Source organism: Acomys russatus, chromosome 12, assembly GCF_903995435.1.
Source record: "Acomys russatus chromosome 12, mAcoRus1.1, whole genome shotgun sequence".
Classification (NCBI taxonomy): domain Eukaryota; kingdom Metazoa; phylum Chordata; class Mammalia; order Rodentia; family Muridae; genus Acomys; species Acomys russatus.
Genome location: NC_067148.1, coordinates 19,739,449 through 19,761,895, shown reverse-complemented (window position 1 = coordinate 19,761,895; position 22,447 = coordinate 19,739,449). Strand labels below are relative to the sequence as shown.

The 22,447-nt window shown below is 43.1% G+C and overlaps 1 protein-coding gene across 1 annotated transcript in view; it reads left to right on the top strand.

Moving 5' to 3' along the window:
* Col4a3 (collagen type IV alpha 3 chain) overlaps positions 1 to 22,447 on the top strand; it is a 122,097-nt gene that overhangs the window by 94,946 nt on the left and 4,704 nt on the right. The window contains exons 35-47 of the mRNA XM_051153995.1: positions 4,969 to 5,067; positions 5,859 to 5,948; positions 6,303 to 6,442; positions 7,936 to 8,062; positions 9,586 to 9,666; positions 10,026 to 10,124; positions 10,594 to 10,641; positions 13,364 to 13,549; positions 14,009 to 14,139; positions 18,147 to 18,219; positions 20,268 to 20,339; positions 20,431 to 20,556; positions 21,465 to 21,563. Of these exons, the coding sequence (XP_051009952.1) occupies positions 4,969 to 5,067; positions 5,859 to 5,948; positions 6,303 to 6,442; positions 7,936 to 8,062; positions 9,586 to 9,666; positions 10,026 to 10,124; positions 10,594 to 10,641; positions 13,364 to 13,549; positions 14,009 to 14,139; positions 18,147 to 18,219; positions 20,268 to 20,339; positions 20,431 to 20,556; positions 21,465 to 21,563 (1,371 nt within the window). The remainder of the gene's footprint in view (positions 1 to 4,968; positions 5,068 to 5,858; positions 5,949 to 6,302; positions 6,443 to 7,935; positions 8,063 to 9,585; positions 9,667 to 10,025; positions 10,125 to 10,593; positions 10,642 to 13,363; positions 13,550 to 14,008; positions 14,140 to 18,146; positions 18,220 to 20,267; positions 20,340 to 20,430; positions 20,557 to 21,464; positions 21,564 to 22,447) is intronic.

Below are 22,447 nucleotides of genomic sequence, written 5' to 3'. Positions count from 1 at the left end.
CTATAGACTAAATTCTTGTCTTGAAAAAGAAAAAAGAAAAGCCAAATTAACAGCAACAAAAACAATGTTTCTGGTGGAAATGGAAACCTCTGCACCAAATTCTAATTATTCTGTTAACTATCAGGATATATTTTTCTGATTTCATCAGAAAACATCTCATGTTCAAAGTCCTTGGAGAGTAACAGTAAGTTATCCTGAACTTCAGTCCTTTAGCATACGGTTAATGTTAGGTGTGGCTATTGGGCTAAAAGTCAAGTCCATTCAAGTTGTTTCAAATCACTTGGCTTTTGCAGATGTTTTTGTCATATGACTTATACGACCAGTATTAAGCCAAAAAAAAAAATTTTTTTTTTTTTTTTGGTTTTTCAAAACAGGATTTCTCTATGTAGCTTTGGCTATCCTGGACTCGCTTTGTAGACCAGGCTAGCCTGTCCTTCTCTTGAATGTGCTGCCATGTGTCTGGGCCATGCATCCTGGAGGAAATAAGGGAAGCAGAAAACTCAGCAAGCATAATACTGGCCTTGAATTCATTATGCAGCCAGGCTGGTCTCAAACTCAAAACTCTCCTGACTTATCCTCTTGAGTGCCAGTGTGCCATGACACAACCACTTTTTTCAAATGTAAATTTCATACACAGAGACCTTCACTCCAAATGTGGAAGAGACATTGGGGGTTTAAAAAAAAATCAGTCGCGATTGTCATTACTCTGAAGAGTGTGCGTGGGAAACAGACATATCTACAAAAAAATGAGCAAATGTAAGGGATAAATGAGAACTATTATACTATTTAATCAAGGCCTACATAGCACCGTGTTTGAGTACTATTGTATGCTTGCTAAATATCATCAACACAATGCCACAACCAGCCAAGGGGGTGGGCCTGGGATTACCAATCTCACTTCACTCATAGGAGTTGAGAGGTCAAGTCACTTAGCCAATGTAACTGTGAGAGGAAGCAGCTGGCTGCAGTGGTCACACCTGTCCTTTTCTTGGTGTGTCTGGGCCATGCATCCTGGAGGAAATAAGGCAAGCAGAAAACTCAGCAAGCCTAGTAGTCAGAGGAGCCCCCAAGAATAAGGCTTTGTGAACAGGATTCAGAGACGCAAGTAACCCCTGGCTCCAAGGCTTTTGGAGGCTTGCTCTCCTCCTGGCAGTTGGTGATTACTGAAGGGGAGTCTTCTAGCAACTTGGGGAGGAAAGGACTTCTTTTGCTTAGCCTTCCAGCTCACTATCCATCCTTGAGGGGATTAGGACAGGAACTCAAAAAGAAGCTAAAGCAGAAACCATGGAGGAATGCTGGTTACTGGCTCCTCTCTGGCATGCTCAGTTTTCCTATATAATCTGGGCCCACCTGTCTATGGATGGTGTTACCCACAATAGGCTGAGCCCTCCCACCTCAGCCACAACCTCTGATAGACATGGCCACAAACCCAGCTGACCAAGGCTGTTCTTCAGTTAAGGTTCCCCCCTCTCATGGAACATTATATCCCCCCTCTAGTTGTTTCAAATTGACCATAGCAAGACAATAGGGCCATTTCTTTTCTCAATGGTGTTGCTCATGAGAGCGTGCCAGTGTTCCAGGGAATACAATCAGACACCCATGCGTATATAGGCAGAACTAAGTGAAGGCAAAGGTTTTTTGTTTTTTTATTTCGGTTTGGTGTTTTGTTTTGTTTTGTTTTGTTTTGTTTTGTTTTGTTTTGTTTTGACAGGGTTTCTCTGTGTAGCCCTGGCTGTCCTGTAACTCATTTTGCAGACTGGGCTGGCCTCAAACTCAGAGATCCACCAGCCTCTGCCTCCCAAGTTCTGGGATTAAAGATGTGCGCCACCATTGCACAGCTTTCAAGGTAAGGTTATTTTAAAAGAAAGGAGAGGAAGAAAATGAACAGGAAGTTGGGAGAGGAAGGGGTGCATCCAGGGGGAGCTGAAGTGAGGGAGAAGGGATAGGATCTAAATACATTGTATTCATGCACGAAATTAAGAAATAGGGAAGCGTTAGGAAGAACCTCCTTATATTGCATATATATCTTGTCTCCAGCCACATGCTATGTATGTGCTCCATACTTACTTTTTAATGTCTACGGCTTAGGCATCTGATTATGTCCTGAATACAGAGGCATGGCTTTCTGGTCACAGTGAAACTTAAGTTTAGTATGACATGTAAACACTGCTTCAAGCCGAGCCGTAAATGTTAGGCTTTCTAGGCCTTATGAGGTCTCTACTGTATGTTTTCCTTTGGGTTTGTTTTTACAACCCTTTAATAATTTACATTGTCACACAGTTACATTTTTTACAAATCATCCTTTACTCTAGAGCCATATAAAATCAAGCCAGGGCCTGGGGATGGCTTCATGGGTAAAAGTGCTTGCCGTGTAAACCTAATGACCTCAGCTCAATATTCAGAGGCCACATACAGGCAGAAAGGGAGACCTTACTAAGTACATACATGGATGAATGGATAAAATCAGGCTATATATGACCTGCGGGCTAGAGCAAATGCAAGCACTGAAGCACACGCACGCTTAGATGATGATAAATGGAAAAGCAAAGGTGCAGAACAATCTAACCCTTTACCATTCCTTCCTTGCATAGGCTATTGTCTAGCCTGGAAGCCCTGTCTCATTTCCTACTTTCCTCATCCAATTACTTACATGTCTTCAAAGCTGAGCCACAAAACAGTCTCTCTTCCAGAAATTCACCCATGTGTCGCCTATTATGGCCAACTATTATCTCACTGGGTGGCAATTGTTTGTTGCTTGGCTGTCTCCTTAATTAAGCACTGAAAACTTGGGAAGAGGAATAGGACTTATTTTTGTTTCCGGAACACGCTACCAGACCTGTCTGTTAATTAGACACTTAATCCATATGCATATACGTGTATAAAGAGGAAAAGGCACGGAGCCAGGCCAAGGACAGACTGTAGAAAGTTCCATCTAGCTAGGGAAGCTTGTAATTGACTGCTGGTAAAAATATAACTAAGCAGGAGACTAAACTGATCAAATTCAAGTTTTAGGGATGGAAGGGTGACCTGGGATGTGAGTAAGCTTCCTACCCATGCATAACTACTTTCAAGTCTTGCTGCTGTTGCTGATTGGCAGTATGACTCTAGACAGGGTCTCTGACTTAGGCAGTGCCTAATAAATCTTAACAGATGGATTGAGAGGGAAGTGTTTATATAAGAATGATGCTGTGTACTCTTTTACTGCAGTGCCTCACACATGCTAGGGAAGAGATCGAGCACCGAACTACACTTGAACCTCTTAAATATTGCTTGAATGCAGTTGCCCTTGCTGGTTGAGATTGATTCAAGCCAGACACTACGCTAATGCTTTATTTTTGTTTCTTTGTTTCTTTGTTGACTGTTTTGGGGGGTGTTCAAGACAAGATTTTTCTGTGTAGCCTTGGCTGTCCTGGAACTCACTCTGTCGAGCAGGCTGGCCTCGGACTCAGAGATCCACTTTGTAGAATGATGCCACACAACAGATCTGGTACAAAGAGGTTTATTGTATGAAGGCAGGGTGGGGAGGGGGTGGGGCTAGGGAGTACAGTGGGGGGTCTGGGGGAGTGGGCAGAGAGAATAAGTGGAGGGAGACAGAGATAGAGAGACAGAGAGACAAAGGGAGGCAGAGACAGACAGGGAGAGGGAGATACAGACAGAGGGGGGAGGAAGAGAGAGAGAAAGAGAAAGGAGAGAGAGAGAGAGTGCAGGCATGTTCTTATTTACACAGGTGGTGACATAGGACATTGTCAGGACCCGTGAGGACAGGCCAATTGAATTGCCTGCACACCAACATAACACACCTGCCCTCCTGCCTCTCTCTTCCAAGTGCCGGGATTAAAAGCATGCACCACCACAGCCCAACCACAGATGCTTTCTACAACTTCATTCCTCTGTTATTTTTTAATTTATTAACTTTATATCCCAATTACAGCCCCCTCCCTTGTCTACTCCAGATCCCACCCTTTCTCCCTCTTCCCTCACCTCCCCCTCTTCCCTAATCCTCAGAAAGGGAAAGCCCTCCTCCCCTATCATCTGACCCCAGACTATCAAGTCTCATCTGGACAGCCTGCATCCTCTTCCTCTGTGGCCTAGGAAGGCCACCCCACCAGGGGGAAGAGATCAATGAGTGGACACCAGAGTCCATGTCAGAGGCAGCCCCTGCTCCCCATACTATGGGACTCACACGGAGACTGTGCTGCCTATGGACTACAACTGAGCAGAGGCTCTAGGTCCTCCCATACATGGTCCTTGGTTGGTCCAACAGTCTCTGCAGGCACCCCCGGCCCAGATTTGTTGCCTCTGTTAGTCTCCCTGCGAAGCTCCTGTCCTCTCCACGTCCTTCTATCCCCCAACTCTTCCATAAGACTCCCTGCCCTCTGCTGCAAAGTTTGGCTGTGAGTCTCAGCATCTGCTTCAATCCCCTGTTGAGTGGAGTCTTTCAGAGGCCCTCGTTGTAGGCTCCCTTCCTGTTCCTTCTCTTCAACTGCGTCCAGTGTCTATTCTATTTGTCCTTCTGAATGAGAATTAAGCATCTTCCCTGGGGTCCCCCTTGTTATTTAGCTCTTTAGGTTTGTAGATTGTAGTGTGGTTATCCTGTGCTATATGGCTAATATCTGCTTATCAGTGAGTATATATCATGCATGTCTCTCTGGGTCTGGGTCACCTCACTCAGGATGATCTTTTCTAGTTCCATCCACCTGCCTGCAAATTTCAATGTTCAATTCCTTTAAAAAGAAACAAAAAGACAGAAGCCTGCCTCTCTCCATTTTCTTGATCAATGTGTGATATTGTACTTTGGCAGCAGCCCGTCAATTTAGACCGGGGTGTGGATGACTCTGATGAACCTCTCCAGCTTGTTTCAGTGCCAGCTGGAGCTCTCAGCCCTGTGAATTTTAGAACCGACTTTACCGCTGAGCTGTATCTCCAGCCCCCTAATATGTGTCTTTAAAATCTGGTCTTTAACTTCAGGATTTGTAGGAAATCCAGGTGAAAAGGGAAACAGAGGCAGTCCAGGGTTGCCAGGTCGAAAAGGCATCGAGGGACTGCCTGGGCTACCAGGCCCTCCAGGTATGGCTAATTCTTCAATAGAAACAGCATGTTCTAAGATTTCCTAGACCTAAATGTAATAAAGCTTACTTCTAGATTCACTAGGTCAAATATAAAATCCGCCACAAAAAGGTTCCAAGAGAAATTTGTTGTAAATTAAACCAAAATGAAGGTGTTTAGTAGCTGGCATCTATTGACTAAAAAACATCCTACGCATGATTCCATTTTTATACTCAAAGTTTTTTTTTTTAACATGTCAGGGATAAAAAAAAATGCTCTAGTCATTTTTGCTTTTGCATCTTCCTTTTGTAAACAAAATATTGAGTTTGCAAAGCAGTTATAAGCTATTAGAGTAGCCTCCTATCCCCAGCCTCCTTGATAGCAAATTTATGTGGCAATTGACCTTCAGTATACTGTCAGAGATGGACTGCAGTGCAGCCAGTGAGAGGAGCCCCTCCCCCTATTCTGTTGATGGTGGTCTTAGGGTGACTTTGAACAGGCCTAATAAGACTCTCACCTTATTCAGCTTCCCACATCCTAAGTCCCCAGTTCTGTGGTGAGCGCTCAGGACAGGCAAAAGGACAGCTGGGAGTTCTGTCCTTATATACTCTTGGAACATGAGTGTGCCGGCTAATGCCCTCATCCTGCTGTTATAAGCCCTCAAACTCACTGTACGTCAGAGCTGCAGATTTTCTGTGTTTTGATTGTTCATTTACTAGAAAGTTCTGTACTTCTCTACTCATGCAAGCAGAAGATATATGCTGAGCACATATGCCCAGGAACTGGGTCATGTGATTCTATTTCTTCTCAAGGCCCTAGAGGAGATATGGGGAGCAGTGGAAACCCTGGAAGAGCAGGCCCGCCTGGCATGCCAGGAAACATGGGGAGCATGGGGCTACCAGGTACCGTATCATCCTGTTCCGGCCAGGGGAGCATGGGGGTACCAGGTACCATCTCACCCTCTCTGGCCAGCCACGGCACTCACAAGCCAAATGGTCCTTTTTCTATGTTTCTTTCTTTCTTTCTTCATTTAATAGAAAGTTTATGTCAGCAAGTTTTGCTTTTGGATAAAGGTTCTGTATGCAACTAGAGTGGTAACAAGATACATGTGTTGTGTAATAGCTGTACATTATACAGCCCGGTGTTAATGATTCTGCAAAACCATCTGCTTGGAGAACGAGTCACACAAGCATTAAAATGAGATATTTCAAGATCCATCCTTCTCTTCTCTTACCTGATATCTATCCTCATTTCAGGCCCTAAAGGGAAAAAAGGAACTTCGGGACTTCCGGGTCTAGCTGGAAGACCAGGCCTGCCAGGGATCCATGGTCCCAAAGGAGATAAGGGGGAACCAGGTTATTCAGAAGGTGCAGGCCGAGGACCACCAGGACCAAAGGTATGCAGACCACCTAATCAGTTACATTTTGGCAAGGATAGGGAGTCTCGGATATCAACAAAGACCAGATTTCATGTAGGATGAAAAAAAAAAAAAAAAAAAAAACAGGAGATTTCTATACATTCAGACAGCTGTGGTTTTTTGTTTGTTTGGTTGGTTGGTTGGTTGGTTGGTTTGGTTTGGGGTTTTTTTTTGTCTTGTATCTTTACACATTCCTATTTCTACAACTGAGGCTGTATCACGCTCTCAATTTGGGAAAATCGGTTTCAGACACCAAGAAATTTCTCTGTCCCAGCAGGGGGCAGTAGTGACAGGCTCACACAAACTGATCAGGAAGGGTTTCATTCCTCCTGAAACAAACCATGGATATATCTCATAGAAAGCTTTTGTTCTTGCTGTTTTCTTTGCAGAAATTTTGCAGTCTATATGCAGAACTCGTTGTCTCATTAAGATGTAAATAACAGCATAGAATAAAATAGAGAGCGTCATTAAAAAGTAAACAAAAACTTAAGCTGCCTGTATGTACCCTTGTCTAGATGATTCTGAAATGTTTTCACTTCATTACACAGAAGGCTCTTTGCCTTCTCACAGCGTTCTTTCTCTGGAATTGTGTTTCATCAGACTGAGGTTGGCTATCAAAACTCTTTCCAAGTGTGGCAAACACTGGGTGTTTCAGTGGGGCCTGCTTGCTCTTCTCAGTTTATTTCCTCCCAACCTTTTTATTTTCTTTTTGCACTTAACAGAGAGCTACACTAGTATAGATATTCCAGTAAGCAGAGCTTTTAAACATGGGATTCCATGGCCTTCCCCGGAGAAATCGGCAGCATCCCAGGAGATGTTCTAACCTCCTAAACTGGATGTGAAGTCCTTGAGTGCATGTTTTTGTAAAGGGAGCAGATATTTTTCATCAGATGTTTGAGGCTTGAAGGAGCCACACCGTGGAGTTGTTTTCTGTTTTGAGCCAGCAGTGTAGCGCTGTGTCTCATGCTTGTAACTCTAGCTCTTGGGAGATGGAGGCAGGATGAGCAGTAGTGACGATCACCTTTGACTACAGAAGTTGGAGGCCAGCCTAAGCTACATGAGATCCTGTTCCAAGGCAGCAACAACAACAACAAAATTTCTATTATTATTTCCATTTTCTACAGTACTCACTGTTAGAGACTGCAAAGACCTGAGAACTCAAGCTTTCATTACTTGAAGCACAATTTTCCCCCTTCCTATTTAGACTGATTTTCAGAAAACCAGAGCGATGCCTTCCATTGAGGTGTTTTCTCAAGAAGCAATCCTATTTGGTTAGATTCTAGTTTAGTTCATTTCCAGCTCTGCCTAGACAGGGTTTCATAGGGAATAACCACATGAAATTTTAGAGCTCTGTATTGGCCTGCAGCAGATCCTCAGTGGGGATTGATCCATGGATAAGTAGTCTTTTACCTAAACCTAACCACATGTCCTGCTTATATGAGAACTTTAAAGGTGTTTGACTGAATTTTAAGGGTGATTCAGGACTGCCAGGTGATAAAGGAAAGAAAGGAGAGAGAGGCCCACCTGGGCCACCTGGACAACCGGGACCTGCTGGACCTGATGGAGCCCCTGGGAGTCCTGGAAATCCTGGCCACCCAGGTGAGGCCTGGCTTTACAGGTCTGAAAAGTAGAAGCAATGTACCCTTACCTTTCAGAACCATCTCTGTAAATAGAATGCTACAATTTCAGGTGTGCGTGCTTACAGGTGCTTGGATTCAACCTTGAACTTCAAATCCTATGGCACTAAAAACCAATGAATTCATCGCGGGGGGTGTGAGGGCTCATTTTCCTGTTAGTGGACCGACATTTAAAGGCCTGCTCTTGTAATCAAACCATCTGAAGTTCTGCCTCAACGAATTCAGCCTAGAAGCATGAAATGGCACTTCCGGCACAAGTTTAGGTTAGGATGAGATCGCGGGGTTTGGATTAAATGCCTAGACGAGGTGACTTAACAGAAGCCTGCTTTCTCACTGTCTGGAAGCCAGAACTCCGCCACCAAAGTACTGGTACGGCTGGTCCTCGGGAGACCTCTGGGCGCGGCTAGCGCCATCTTGTCCTATCTCCCCTTGTGTTTGCATCCTGATCGCTTACAAAGATGCTGTGAGTGTTGGATCGGAGCCCTCACTTTTGCTTAACTTTCAAAAGTGTGTTATTTATTTATTTTGTGTGTGGGATGCATGTGGACGTCAGGGGGCAATGTGCACGAAGGACAACTTGTGGGGATCAGCGCATTCCTTCCATCACGTGGGTCCTAGGGGATCGAGTCCATCTTGTCAGGCTTGGCTGGAAGCCCCACTACCCACTTAGCCATCCTTCTAGCTCTAATTGCTAAACACAATGGCATTCTGAGGTACTGTGGGTTAGGGCTTTAATGTATAACTCTGGAAGGAGCACAATTCCACCTGTAGTGCTATTTTAAATCTTTTATTTTGCCTGGCCAATTTCTGGTCTGGGCATGGATGTTGAGGTTAGCTTATAACAAATATTCCACTTGTTTTATTAAAAACAACTGCTCGACTGGAAATGAATCTCAGTAGTGCAGCATTTACCTCACATACACAAGGCCTTACATTCACTTCCCAGCTTTGGCAGGAGGAGGGAAAGGTAGGAAGAAAAAAATTACTTAATAAATCTGAAAAGCAAACAAAAAACTTGCTGAAGTATTAGTTTAAAGCTGTAGGCCTACATAAAGATAGCATTTAACTGAAGTGTTTATAAACACTGAGGGTTCAAGAGACTTGCAGTTAGCTCCTGATCTTTAGCAGTAAGTCAGACATGGAGCGATTAGTGTAGGGGTCCAACTCAGGCTGTCAGACTTGGTTACAAGCACCGTTACCCACTGAGCCACCTTGCCAACCCCAACTTCTAACAACCACATTACTAAACACAATGACATTATCAGGTGCTGGGTATTAGAACTTCAACATATGAAGGCAATCACACCTGTGTGATTTCAGGAGCAATGTCTTTCATAACAAACATCTGAGGTGGCCTGTCGGAAATTCCCTGAGGGCACCCTGAGCACGGCTGACAGGAGGAACTTGCTGTTTCAGTGGCTGATGTAACTAACCACTTATGTCTTGGTTTTCTTTTTTTTCTCTCCCCTCTCTCTGGATCTTTAGGAAAACCAGGTCCTGGTGGTGATTTGGGTCTTAAAGGAAAGAAAGGCCTCCCAGGCCCTCCAGGAAGCACTGGCCCCCCAGGTTTCATTTTAAAACTTATTCTACTCTTTTGCCCTAAGAAAACAGTTTGTCCTTGAGATGAAACTTCCTAAGTGTATTGTTCCTGTAGAATGCAGAATACTAGAGTCCATAACACTATCTATTGATGGATCTGCCAGTATAGAATACTGGGATCATCTAGTCATAGTATTAATTTGAGCATTGTTATTTTTTTGTTGTTGTTGCTGCTTAATTATGAATGTAGCTCTGCATAACTACGGTTCTGAAAATTCAGTACCCTTGAGTACTTTCCACCTCTCTTCCTGGTATTCACAGTAGGCCACCAGACAAAAAGAGGTCTTGTCTTTGGATGGCATGATTTGGGTTTCTGTTTGTTTCAGGCCCTCCAGGACTCCCAGGACTTCCTGGACCAATGGGTATGAGAGGTAACCAAGGACATGATGGAATTCCTGGTCCTCCAGGAGAAAAGGGAGAAACAGGTACAGCTTGCTATCTCCCTTTGTGTGTGTGTGTAATAGCATATATTCATAATAATATGTCATTTAAAATATAGTTTATATAAATGTATAAAATATTTATTATATAGTGTGTGTGCATATAGGTATAGATCCATTCATGCTGTAGCCAGTGTGTGGAGGTCAAGAGAATGCTTTACAGGGGTCGATTCTCCCCTTACCCTACATGGGTCCTGGAAGATTGAGTTCAGGTTATTAACCTAAGGGGCATGAGCTTTTATCCACAGAGCTACCTCACTCACTCTTGCTTTTAATATTTGGTCTGCTCACTGGTTTATTAATAGCATTTCAATTCCATGTGGCTCTAATAATTCTCCATTGATAGAACTGATGGTCCCTAACACATTGTCGGTGTGCATTAATTGTACTTCCTTCATATATAGGATGTAATGAGAGTAATCAAATGTTAATATATCAAAATTCCCTCCTGCAGGCTTGCTGGGGGGCTATCCAGGCCCAAAAGGGAGCCCTGGTGTTCCAGGTAGGGAGTTCTTCTTCCCTGACATTAAAATACACATTTCCAAGATAGGAATCTACTTCTCTATGATTTGTCAAACAATGTAACTTAGCAAGTGAAAGATGCTCCAGTGATGATACGAAGTATGTTTGTTGGTGGCTACCCTGTACCTCTCTCAACATCTGAGGCAAGACAACTTATCTAGTCCTAATAATGAATTAAAACCATTTATCATCACAACAAAGGAAACAAATGCAAATCTGTGTCCTGGCTTTTTAAATTTCCTTCTATGTAAGTTTGTAAAGATAAAAATAATTCATATATATTTGTGTTGTTGTTGTTGTTGGTTGTTTTAATGATTTGACTCCTAAAAGGACATAGGTGGAGTTGGCTTGCCTGTGAGCACCCTTCCCTGCTGTTGTGGTCCAGTGGTGGTGCCACCATTTCCCACTTTGCTTCCAGCCCCTGCACTGAGCTTGTGGTTCATGTTACTATTTGTCAATGGCTTACCCTGTACCTCTCTCAACATCTGAGACAAGATAATTTATCTAGTATGTTCCTCAAAGTGCACCTTTCTCAGGCCAGTGGCATAGGATAAGCAGATTCTTTGAACTCTTCCATTTCATAGAGAGAGAAGCCAAAAGAAACATCAAACTGTTTGCACCTTTTAATGATCTTTATTAGCTTTGCATCCTATATATAGGAGTAATTCAAGGTAGCAATTATACTCTAGTCAGAACGACTGATGTTATGAGAACCTGCAAAAGATGGCTTGATGGTAGAACTGAACTACATTGGAGTTGGAGTGTGAAGTAGGCAGGAGTTGCTCTTTCCCTCTGTTCCTTAGTGATTTGATTGTCCTTCTGGTCAACCTCAGTGTTCACACACCTCCCAAAGCCTTTCATCCCCTATGAGCATTGAACTTTCCCCCTTCCAGTGTCTAGTTGTAGAACTATAGGCAAAAGAAAAGTTTCTGTTCATATTGTTAGGTTAAGCTCAAAACCTACTGAACAGGGAGTGCTGTATTTGCATTACTTTCATTTGACTGCAAATAACATTTCAAAGGGGAAAATCACACCTTAGATAAGAAAAAAACTTTAAAAATAACAAGTAGCCCAGATAGCAAGGGATCGCATGCCACAATGCTTCTGGGATAACAAAACATGAAGAATTCACTAAAACTTGGAAGATATGGGTTGGTTTAATTGGTTTATTCTCCCAAATCCTTAGAAGAACTCACATCAGAGAACAAAGAAAAAATTTTTAACAAAAATGTAATATAAAAACCACAACATGAGTGCATGCAGTCATTGCTGTAAAAAAAACAAACAAACAAACAAACAACAACAAAAAAAAACAGTGTTACAGAGCCAGGAACAAGCTGAAGCCTTCTGCTCACTTTACCAGCATGAATTACAGGCACTACAAGACTAAGGAATGTGAATACTCTACAGACAATACCGTAACAGTCAACAGTTTGGTTTTCTTCATTACCCTAGGCCTTTACTATCTACCCAACAGTGACCCACCCACAACTTTTCTCTTCTTTAATCACCAGCCTTACTCTCAGTTGTCCTATACTCATGCCCTTTGCTCTCAAAAATAATATGGGGGCTGGAGAGATGGCTCAGAGGTTAAGAGCATTTGTTGCTCTTGCAGAGGACCTGCCTTCAGTTCTTAACAAGTACACAGTGGTGCACAACTACACATAGCTCCAGTCTCAAGGGATTTAATGCCCTCTTCTGGCTTCTCTGGGTGCCAGGGACACACATGGAGCACATATAAAATATAATACATATAAAATAAAATACATAAAACATTCTTTAAAAAAAACCATAGAGATGGGAAAGAAGAGGGAAGATTGTTATCAATCCATACTACCTCTTTCATCTAGGAATATGTCAAAGCACAGTTTCTTGAAGGTTTTCTGAGATGACAGATAATACCTGGCACTAAGCTGTGACATTTCTATGGTCTTCTTTCATATCTCTTGCCATGTTTATTCCCCCCACCCCAGACTCAGAGTCACAGCTGTGGAAAAATTTACCCAGGAGACTAAGCAGGATTATAACTACCTCTAACTGGGCAGTAATTCCAAGCTCTACCCTGAACTTTAGCTCTTCTCTGCTCTATTGCATTGTCTGTAAATAAATAATGTCACCATAAAGTTCACCAAATAATAACTGTGGCTTACATTTCCATGACACCTTAGATCTTAAACCATGCCTTGTGTCTGTATGTTGGCTAAATGTTCTTCAAAGAACTGTTCTCTGACAGGTATATTTTTACTTTTAAAATAAGAGAGTGGAAGGGCTGGGGAGACGGCTCAACAAGCATGAAACAGACACTGCTTCACACCAGCACTGGGAAAGCAGAGATATGCAGATCTCTGGAATTTGATAACCAGCCACCACAGCCAAATCAACGATCTCAAGTTCACTGAAAGCATTTTTCAAAAAATAAGACACAGGCGCACACACACACACACACACACACACACACACACACACACACACACACACGACAAGAGGGATTTATAAGATGTGGTGATTTTGCCTAGATCAACACCTAGTCAGAAGAAGACATATGGATGAATATTTTTGTTCTCTGGCCTTTTTTTTTTTTTTTTAACAAAGAAAATACATTGTGAATCTTAACATTATAAAAATTTAAAAAGATTAAAAAGTGCCTACATTACTGAAACTAACCACAAACTATAAACCCAACCGTGCTTTCTTCTCTACAGGTGCCAAAGGAGACAAGGGAGTTCAAGGCTTGCCTGGCCTCCCTGGCAGAGAAGGGGTCATGGGAGATGTTGGACCTCAAGGACCGCCAGGCATTGCTGGACTCCCAGGACCACCAGGTCTACCTGGGGCAATTGTCCCTGGTCCAAAAGGAAGCAGAGGTCTCCCTGGCTTAAGAGGAAATCCAGGTAGAGTGTTTCCTTTCACAAATTGGAATGGATGTCACATTTGACATCAGACTGTTTTTTCTCCAATCGCCTCATAGCTTCTTGTTCCCTCCCGGTCCTCTTCAGACCTCTCATGTCCCTGACTCTCATATGCAGTGAGTTGGTGGGGTGTTGAGGGACAGTGGCCTGTGTAAAAGATTAATAGGTTTAATGAAGTATCCTAAAGACAGCGACCTCTGTTGTTGAGCTTGTGTTTGCACTGGGCCGGATGCCTGCCCACAGACTGTCCTCAGGGAAATGTGGTTCCTTTCTGCTTTCCCCCATGTTTCCTTGGCATTCTCTTGTTCCATCTTCACCACAGTCCCACCTCCCAGCAGCAAAGGAAAGGGTGTTTGGGGGCAGTAATCAGGTGTGGGACTCCATGACAGAACTCACGAGAATCCCTTACTGACAACTCTGATGGACTCTTTGTGAATCCAGGTGATCCAGGTCCCCCTGGACCTCCAGGACATATAGTAAAAGGCATAAAAGGTGACAAAGGATTTATGGGACTGCCTGGCCCGAAAGGTCTACCTGGACCTGTAGGAGACATAGGCCCACCAGGACACGTGGTGAGTGTGGAATGTTACTAATGCAGTTCTGGCTTACTGTTGTTATACTGCGGGCATATTGTGTATATCATCAGTACTGTTCACACTTGCTCACTACTCATGGACTGTACTAGTAACTGGTAAACTGACTGTTGCACATGATCAGTTGCACCTGAACACAGTGCACTTTCACTATTTATGATACATCTGTGCAGTGATGTGATACATCCAAGGTCCCACAGAGCCCAGGAAATCAAAAACTTTTAAGGGCTGCAAGACCTTTATAACACATGGATCTATGGGGTACAAACTTCTGACTCCTGTTTATTTAAACTCTGAGCTATTTAAACTCTCTGGGGTGGGGGGGTGGGGGGAAGAATTCTAAGTACCTAGTAGATGACAATTGCCTTCAGCCTTCCTCAAACAATAGTCATTTTTGCCCTCTATTAATATGCTTTCTTTTTTAAAGATTTTACTATTATGTATACAGTATTCTGCCTGCAGGCCAGAAGAGGGCACCAGATGTAATGATAGATGGTTGTGAGGCACCATGTGGTTCCTAGGAACTGAACCCAGGACCTTTGGGAGAGCAGCCAACAGGAGCACTCTTAACCTCTGAGCCCTCTCTCCAGCTTCCTAATATTCTTTCAAAATGATCTTGGCTATCTTGCAAATATGTGCATTTTACCTCCCCCAACACATACACGTGTATCATCAAGTGTTTGAATATAACTTCCATTTTCTCCTATTATTTTCTACCTGGTTCTGTCAGATTCAGTTCATTGTTCATCAGCCTTATCTCTACTATGAATGTACCCCAGTTTGACAGCATCTCCTTTTAAAATGAAGCCAGCAACAGAATAACTTTCAGAAAAAAAGAGCAAAGTCTCCCAGTGAGTGGCTATGGGAGGGAAGTGTCTCTCTGGTCTGAACATTACCATTTTAGGACTTCAGCCTAAGTTCCCTTTGGGCCACTCAGCTGACTCATGGCCATGGTGGTAATGACACACTGAGCTTAGAACCAGCTGTGCTCACAAGCCATAAAATTCAACTTCATTGTTGTAGAACCGTGACAAGGGGAGAAAGCTCTTTAATAGCACACATCCAACACTGGCTAATGTCCAGGAGAAGCCAGCCTGGCATGGAAGCTTACTCATTTATGTACACCGTAGGCTTATACAGTTCACATAAGCTATCATCTACCCTCCCCCCACCAAAAAAAAAAAAAAAAAAAAAGCCCTCTTGGGTCCCAGCTTTAGGTCACACTATGAACAATGTAAATTGAGACAGGAGACTGTAAACATAGCCATTTAGGCAAATGGGGGATTTTCACCACAAAGATATTGCTAGAATCATTTTAAGAACACCAGGGTTGTATTTTTTTCCAAAAAGTTGTTGCCCAGGTTCATCATGGCCAACTGGCAGAATTATGCTTTTCTCAGGAGTAGAACCAGGGGCTTTATGGCAGGCCAGGATTTAGCACTGCTTGTGACCCTGTATGCCCCCTTGAGCATCCTGGTGGAGGCACTTCTTCAGTGCTAAGCCTGATGACTGGTTCATTCTGGTAACATTTACGTCCTCATATTGTAAACCTTGCTTATCTCCATCAGGCCTGGTTACTGGTTATCTACTTGTCTTTGCAGTAGTTTGCAGGCAGAATTCCCTCAGCTAAATTGCACTTGTATGATTAATGTCTCCTAAGCAAATCCATTACTAAATCCTTTATAACACCAACTCTATTACTATGAGTTTCTCCTACATCCGTATTTCTTCTGTGTTTTCCTTCTCTAGTCTTGCGCTGTTGGTGTTTGAGATGCAAGTGCAGAGCTTTTGCATTTACCTCCAAGGACATCATCCTGTTCTTGTAGGCCCAGACTTCCAGGATCCCATCCCAAGAGCTTTCATGTCTGAGTCCCTTCCTCACCCTCTCCCACCTCTCCTCAATTCTCTTAGTAGCACATTCAGTGAGCTCATTCCTGTTTTCCTCAGTCTCTTGGAAAGAGGTGTGGAAAAGATGAGTGTGGTTCAATGCTCAGTATGGAGTGTGGGCTCTGTAGCAGTCAACAGAGGTAAGGTGAAGTAGACAGATACTGAGATACATTGTTTTTCCACTGTTACAAGGAAAGGTGGAGGGCTGAAGGAACACAGCAAGGGCACTGCATCTCCTCTGTGGAATGTGCTCAGAGCCTAAGTCTGAAGAGATGCACATCAGTTATCCAGAAGAACAAGTAAAAGGGGTGGAGGCTGAGAGGAAAGGAGCTTTTGGAGCCTAAAGACTGACTTTACATGTGTATGAGGGGGTACAACTAGAGGCTGAGGTTGAATGTGAACCAATCCAGAGAGCTGGAAAGAGTTGACATCAGGAGAGTCTCATTTTCTAGACTAAGAAACAATGCACCACAGCTGGAGAGATGGCTCAGTGGTTAAGAACATCTGCTACTCTTCCAGAGGACATGGGTTCCATTCCCAGCACCCTCAGCTCATAACCACCTGTAACTCCAGCTCCACACCATCCAATACACACACACACAGACACAGACACAGACACACACAGACACAGACACACACAGACACAGACACACACACAGACACACACACACACACACACACACACACACACACACACACACACACACACCAACCATCTCTTCATTCAAGAATGTATGTCATTTCCTCTACAAGTTGAAAATAATCCTTTAAAGAACCTGCCTCTGTTTTGGTCATTCACCAAGCTTAAAACCAATCCTGATTGCCCTATGTAGCAGTCACTGTGACCACAAAGATATGGTGGAGAGGTCACATGAAAATACAGACTCTCCCAAGCCACCACCCAGCTCTCATACCCGCACTAGGGGTAAATATGGAGGTTCTGTGGCATGACTATTATTAGGAATCATGTAAAGCTCTTTTCATCTCTTGTTATTTGGTTTCTAGAATTGAGTTTTTGAGATATCACCCACCTCCAACCAATCTGCAGATGTTACTCATGTACTCTCTGGTGCTTTGAAAGTTGTCATTACTGATGTGATGATTGCACCTAAAGTTCTTCTGGGGTCACTGGCAGATAGAACGTATGGTCTGTAAATAGGGCCTCTCTTAATCCTTCAGGTGCTTTTGTGCTCATTTCCAATGGAAAGATGATTCTTCTGGATGGATTTACTGACTGGCCCTTTTAACATCTCTCTCTTTGCATAAAATGCCTCCCTTCCCACCCGAGGGCTGAAGCTGATATCTGACTTTCTTTAGCTGCCTTTTGCTAAAGACAAAAGATGGTTACCAGCTCATCCCAGCAACTGGACTATGGTCCTTTCCTCCTGAGGGAGCTGACTCTAATAACCTTGTGATTCTTGGCACCTTTCTCATGATTTCTAGTTCATTGTTTTCAATAGCACTCTATTTCAATTCCTAGGAACAGCGTGAGAGTAGACCTAAGGTATGGCTCTTTTTGGAAGCCCTGCTCCCTCTCTTCTTTTCCACCAGTCCTCGAGTGCCTCAAATATCCAACAGTTATTAATGTGAGCACCTTCTACTCAGTAAGCTTAACCTCTTCCCCTACTGCCCTTTGAGGTCCCATCTCTAGACAGTAGTTCTCCTGCTACCATCATCAGGAATAACTTAGAACTCTGATAGCTGAGCAGAATGACACTTGGGTTCCACAATGGCTCCACTGCCCTTGCAACAGTTACAGGTTCATTCTTCCTGAAATGACACCCCAAACACAGGGCAGTTTCCTTTAAATGCATTGAAAGCTAAAACATATGCACTACCATTAGATGGTGTGTGTGTGTGTGTGTGTGTGTGTGTGTGTGTGTGTTTTAAAGAAGAGCTCCTAAGAAGAGCTCTGGGAAACATAAAAGCTAAAAGTAGGTAGAATGCTGAGATGACAGATAAAAATGTTGTCTGTCAATTTCACTTTATTCTTATCCAATACAAAGTCACATCTTTTGCTTTAAAGTAATCTGTCATGAGTACTATGTTTTTAAAACTTTGTCTGTGGTTCTGCTCCTTCCCCTGTATTCAAAATATAGGGAGCACCAGGTATTCCAGGTCTTCCAGGTCTCAGAGGGGATCCGGGATTCCCTGGATTTCCAGGCATAAAAGGTACTATTTTAACACCATTGCTCTTATATATAAATATACTGTAACTGCCACTTAAATCACATTTGTAAAACAGCACATCACATTTGATGAACTTCTATGGCCACCAGAGATGGTAGGAGCAGCACAAAGAGGACTGCAGTGTGAGGAGCCACTCACAGGATTTTAATGTGAAGCTCGAGCACTCGACTAACATCTGAACCCATCGGTTGAGATGAAAGCTCCAACATGAGAGTGGAAATATGGGACAATTAGAGACAATTGAAAGTGCTCCCTTTGGATGGTACCCTTCATCAATACTAACAGTGATATTTTAAAGTTTTGGCCATAATTTGGAAAGCTGATAAAAATCTAAAAAAAAAAAAAAAACGCCACCAGGCCATTATGTGGGTGAAGTGAATTTTTATGCACAGATATATACATTTGTGTCTTTTGGGGTTTATTTATTTATTTGCAGTAATAGGAACTGAACCAAAAAATTCATACTTGCTGGACAAGAGCTCTAACACTGAAATCCATGCCATTATTTTCTTAATATTGAATGTAGTGTGATACGCCAGAAAGAGGCAAGAGGATCACTAGAAGCACAAGGCCAGCCTGCTCTACATTGTGAAGTCTGGACTTTCCAGAGCTGTGTAGTGAGATTCTGTTGGGTGTGGGGAGGTTGTAATGTAACGCAAACAGTTTTTTATTAGATTCATTGTTCAACTGTTCCTCTGCGTTATGGGTTTCTAAGGGTGGAGTCTGTTCTTTTCTCGCAGCCTGTAGAGGTACTAAACAACAATTATACCCAGTGTGAACAAAGCCTGCTTTTCCATGAAGAAAAATGGTTTCTAGGTTCAAAATTTCTACAAACACCCTTTTAAGGAGCAGTTAGCTAAGGAGAGATCATTGTGAACGATTCTGAGGAATCTCACTGGATGTGGGGCAGATGAATACAGGCAAGTCATCCTAGATCAAGTTAATGACTCCGCCTTCCCAAGTCTCAGAATAAAAACATCAACAATGTGTGTGAGAAGCACATAAAAGCTCAACTAAAGAAAGGCATTCTTGAATGCTTTTCAGTGTTTAGAGGTAAGCAGGGAGGAGAGTCTTAAGACCAACTCCTGTGAATACGCCCTATAGGACACAATCAGATTTCAGAAGAAGGCCCTGGGCTTGAATAATGGCTTCACTTCTTTATTTGGGAAAAAGTTCCATCACCACAATATTTAGGTTGCTTCTCATGCTCACAGGTGAACATACATCCTTTCTTCTGGGTCTCAGAGGAAATGGATAATTTCCATTGGTGCCGTAATTATTTTATTTTGTTTCTTTTATCTTTTCTGTTTTGCTTCTTTGAAAGAGCCTTGACCCTGCAATCCTGCTTCTGTCTCCCAAGTGCTGGGACTGCAGGCCTGCACCACGAAGCCCAACCTTATTGTATTTCACCTCTTGATAGCCTATTTATTATTACAGTACTTTAGATAATTTAGATCTAATGTCTATGCAATTTGTTATTGTGGCTGTTTTGAGACAGGGTCTCTGTATGTGGTTCTGGCTGTCCTGGAACCTGCCATGTAGATCAGGCTAGGCCTGAATTTACATAGATCCACCTGCCTCAGCCTCCTGAGTGCTGGGATTAAAGGTGTACGCCACCATGCCCAGCAAGTTTATGTCTATGCAATTTTAATACTCTTTAAAGCAGTATTTCTCCAAAACAATGGCTATTTCTTGGTTACCTCTTATTATCTGTACAAAAGATTATGAACCAAAGTGAAATGCTAGCGACTTTGTTACATAAAAAATTTTATATGAGAATACCTGATATAAACTCTGAGCTATCTGTGCAGCTAGAGCAACAAAATAAGAACGTGGGTAACTGAGTCAACTAAATGTAACAGCTCATCAAGAGAACATCGATTCAGTGGAACCTCATAATTTACCCAAAAATACTTCACTGGTTCCCAAACTCAAAAAGTTACATGCTTAGGAATACTTCCCTAAATACAAGGTCCCCACCTCCACCACCACCCTTTTATTTATTTCTTACTTTTCCTCCTCCTTCTTAGGAGAGAAGGGTAATCCAGGATTTCTTGGATCAACTGGACATCCAGGACCAATTGGGCCAATAGGACCACCTGGTAAATAGCTCTATTTCTCTACTGCTGTTCTCTATTTTAAAAGGGGGTGGGGCTTCAGGAAGCCATCTGCTCATTGTGTTTATGTCAATAGGTGCACCTGGAAAACCTGGCACAGTTAAGATCATCTCTCTTCCGGGAAGCCCAGGGCCACCTGGTGCACTAGGGCAGCCAGGAATGAAAGGAGATCCCGGGCTACTGGGACCACCAGGAATCCCAGGTGCGGAGTTAACACCATTGACCTGGATCTTTAAGAAAGAGTGAAGAAAGAAAATCTGTAGCGTTTGGAAGCAGACAATAGAAAGCCACAGAAAACACTAGACACTGCAATGTTTTGTACAGCCAATTTAGGACTGGGCTCATTTACCCTGACCAGCAGAAAAAAGAGCTTAGACCCACATTAAAACATCTCAGCATAGCAGGGTGGTGGTGGTGCACGTTTTAAATCCCAACACTTGGGAAGCAGGGCAGGCAGATCTCTGTGAGTTCAAGGACAGCCTGGTCTACAAAGAGAGTCCAGGACAGCCAGAGCTACAACAACAACAAAATCTGGACATAGTACAAAGTAGGAAAAACACACCTGAAAATGCTGTGTTTCATTTTTATTAGGAGAAAAGTATCTTATCCATCTCCTTTGACAAACATAAGCTTTGGGGCTCAACTTTTAAATGAATGCCTAACTATATCCAAGTCCTATAAATTCAACCCCTCTAACAATTTATACACCAAAGGGTTAGGGGAAATGACTTTAAAGCCTTTCCATATTACTATACTTGGGAACAGATCCTGAGCCCTCACAGACTTATCAATAGGACTCTTGCTCTCTAGCTTTGTCTGTATCACATGAGAGGTAAGAGCAGAATTACTTGTCGGCTTACTTCATGGGAATAGTGAATTCTGGAATAAAGTGAAATGAAGCAGCGCACATGTTCATATATTCATGGTTTCTTGAGGCCTTTTGGGAAAGTTAAAGAGCAAATGTGCCAGTTTGTTCCAGACTAAAGAAAGCCTTCCTAGGATGTCAATCTTGGCTAGTGAAACTGCAATCCTGTGCTTACTTGGATGGGTGGCAGGCTCACTTTTTATTCTAATATGATGGCATGTAATACAACAGTGCCTTTTGCCTAGGACCATGTGGGCCAAGAGGTAAACCAGGCGAGGATGGAAAACCAGGAACTCCAGGACCAGATGGTGAAAAGGGCAACAAAGGCTCTAAAGGTCAGCAAGGTAAGCATCCAGCCTGCCTCCCTATGGAAGCAGTATTGTTTCAGTCTCCAGAGGGGACTTATTTATACGTATGACCATATGATTGCATGAGTGTTTTGGGTCTTCTGGTTAGTCTCATTGCTCAGATTAGAACAAGGGCAGGGGGTCAGATGTTCATTTGGAAGAAGCAGGAATCACAGATGACTGGAATACACTGTCCATTCTGCCCTGGGCAGATTTACTTTTAATTTTTAGTCAAGGTGTAAATTTTTGGCTAAAGACAAATAGAGCTGCTGAGTCACCAGTTGGTATCCTATTTTGGAAAGGCAAATTGTTTTTTAGTTGCCTACAAAAGTTAGTTGGCTAACAATTTCTTAGAGGAGTAATATGACCTGGACTGGCAAGTGCTTCTTCAGTGACAGGGTCCTAAGTGGAAGGGCCAGATCAGAAGATGAGAATATAGAAAATTTGGGATTGGGAGATCTTGCATAAGCTCTGCCTTATGCCAGGGAATCTAATTAAGAAGTACAGCATCTAATGTACTGCTTCTAGGGGAGGAATGGGACAGTGTCCGTGGACAGGTACCATACAGTGGGAAGAAGAGGGGGAAGCTAAATCAACCAATGTTGCACAAGGAGAACACAGGGTATCTCAAGGGCATCAGGGACCGAGTACAGGGCAGCCTCAGGACTGATAGCCATAGGCCCTTAGGGTGGGAAGAGTTGGGTTCTCAGGATCCTAAGCCACAGCTCCGCTAAGGCTATTACAGTTCTGCCAAGCACATACCTGGTTTTAGAGAAAAAACTGTGTTCCTTCTTCATGGTGGGGGAGGGGGCTGGCTCCAGCTATTACTGACTCTGCCAAGCATGTTTCTGAGTTACAGGAGCTTTGTTCCTTCTCTACAC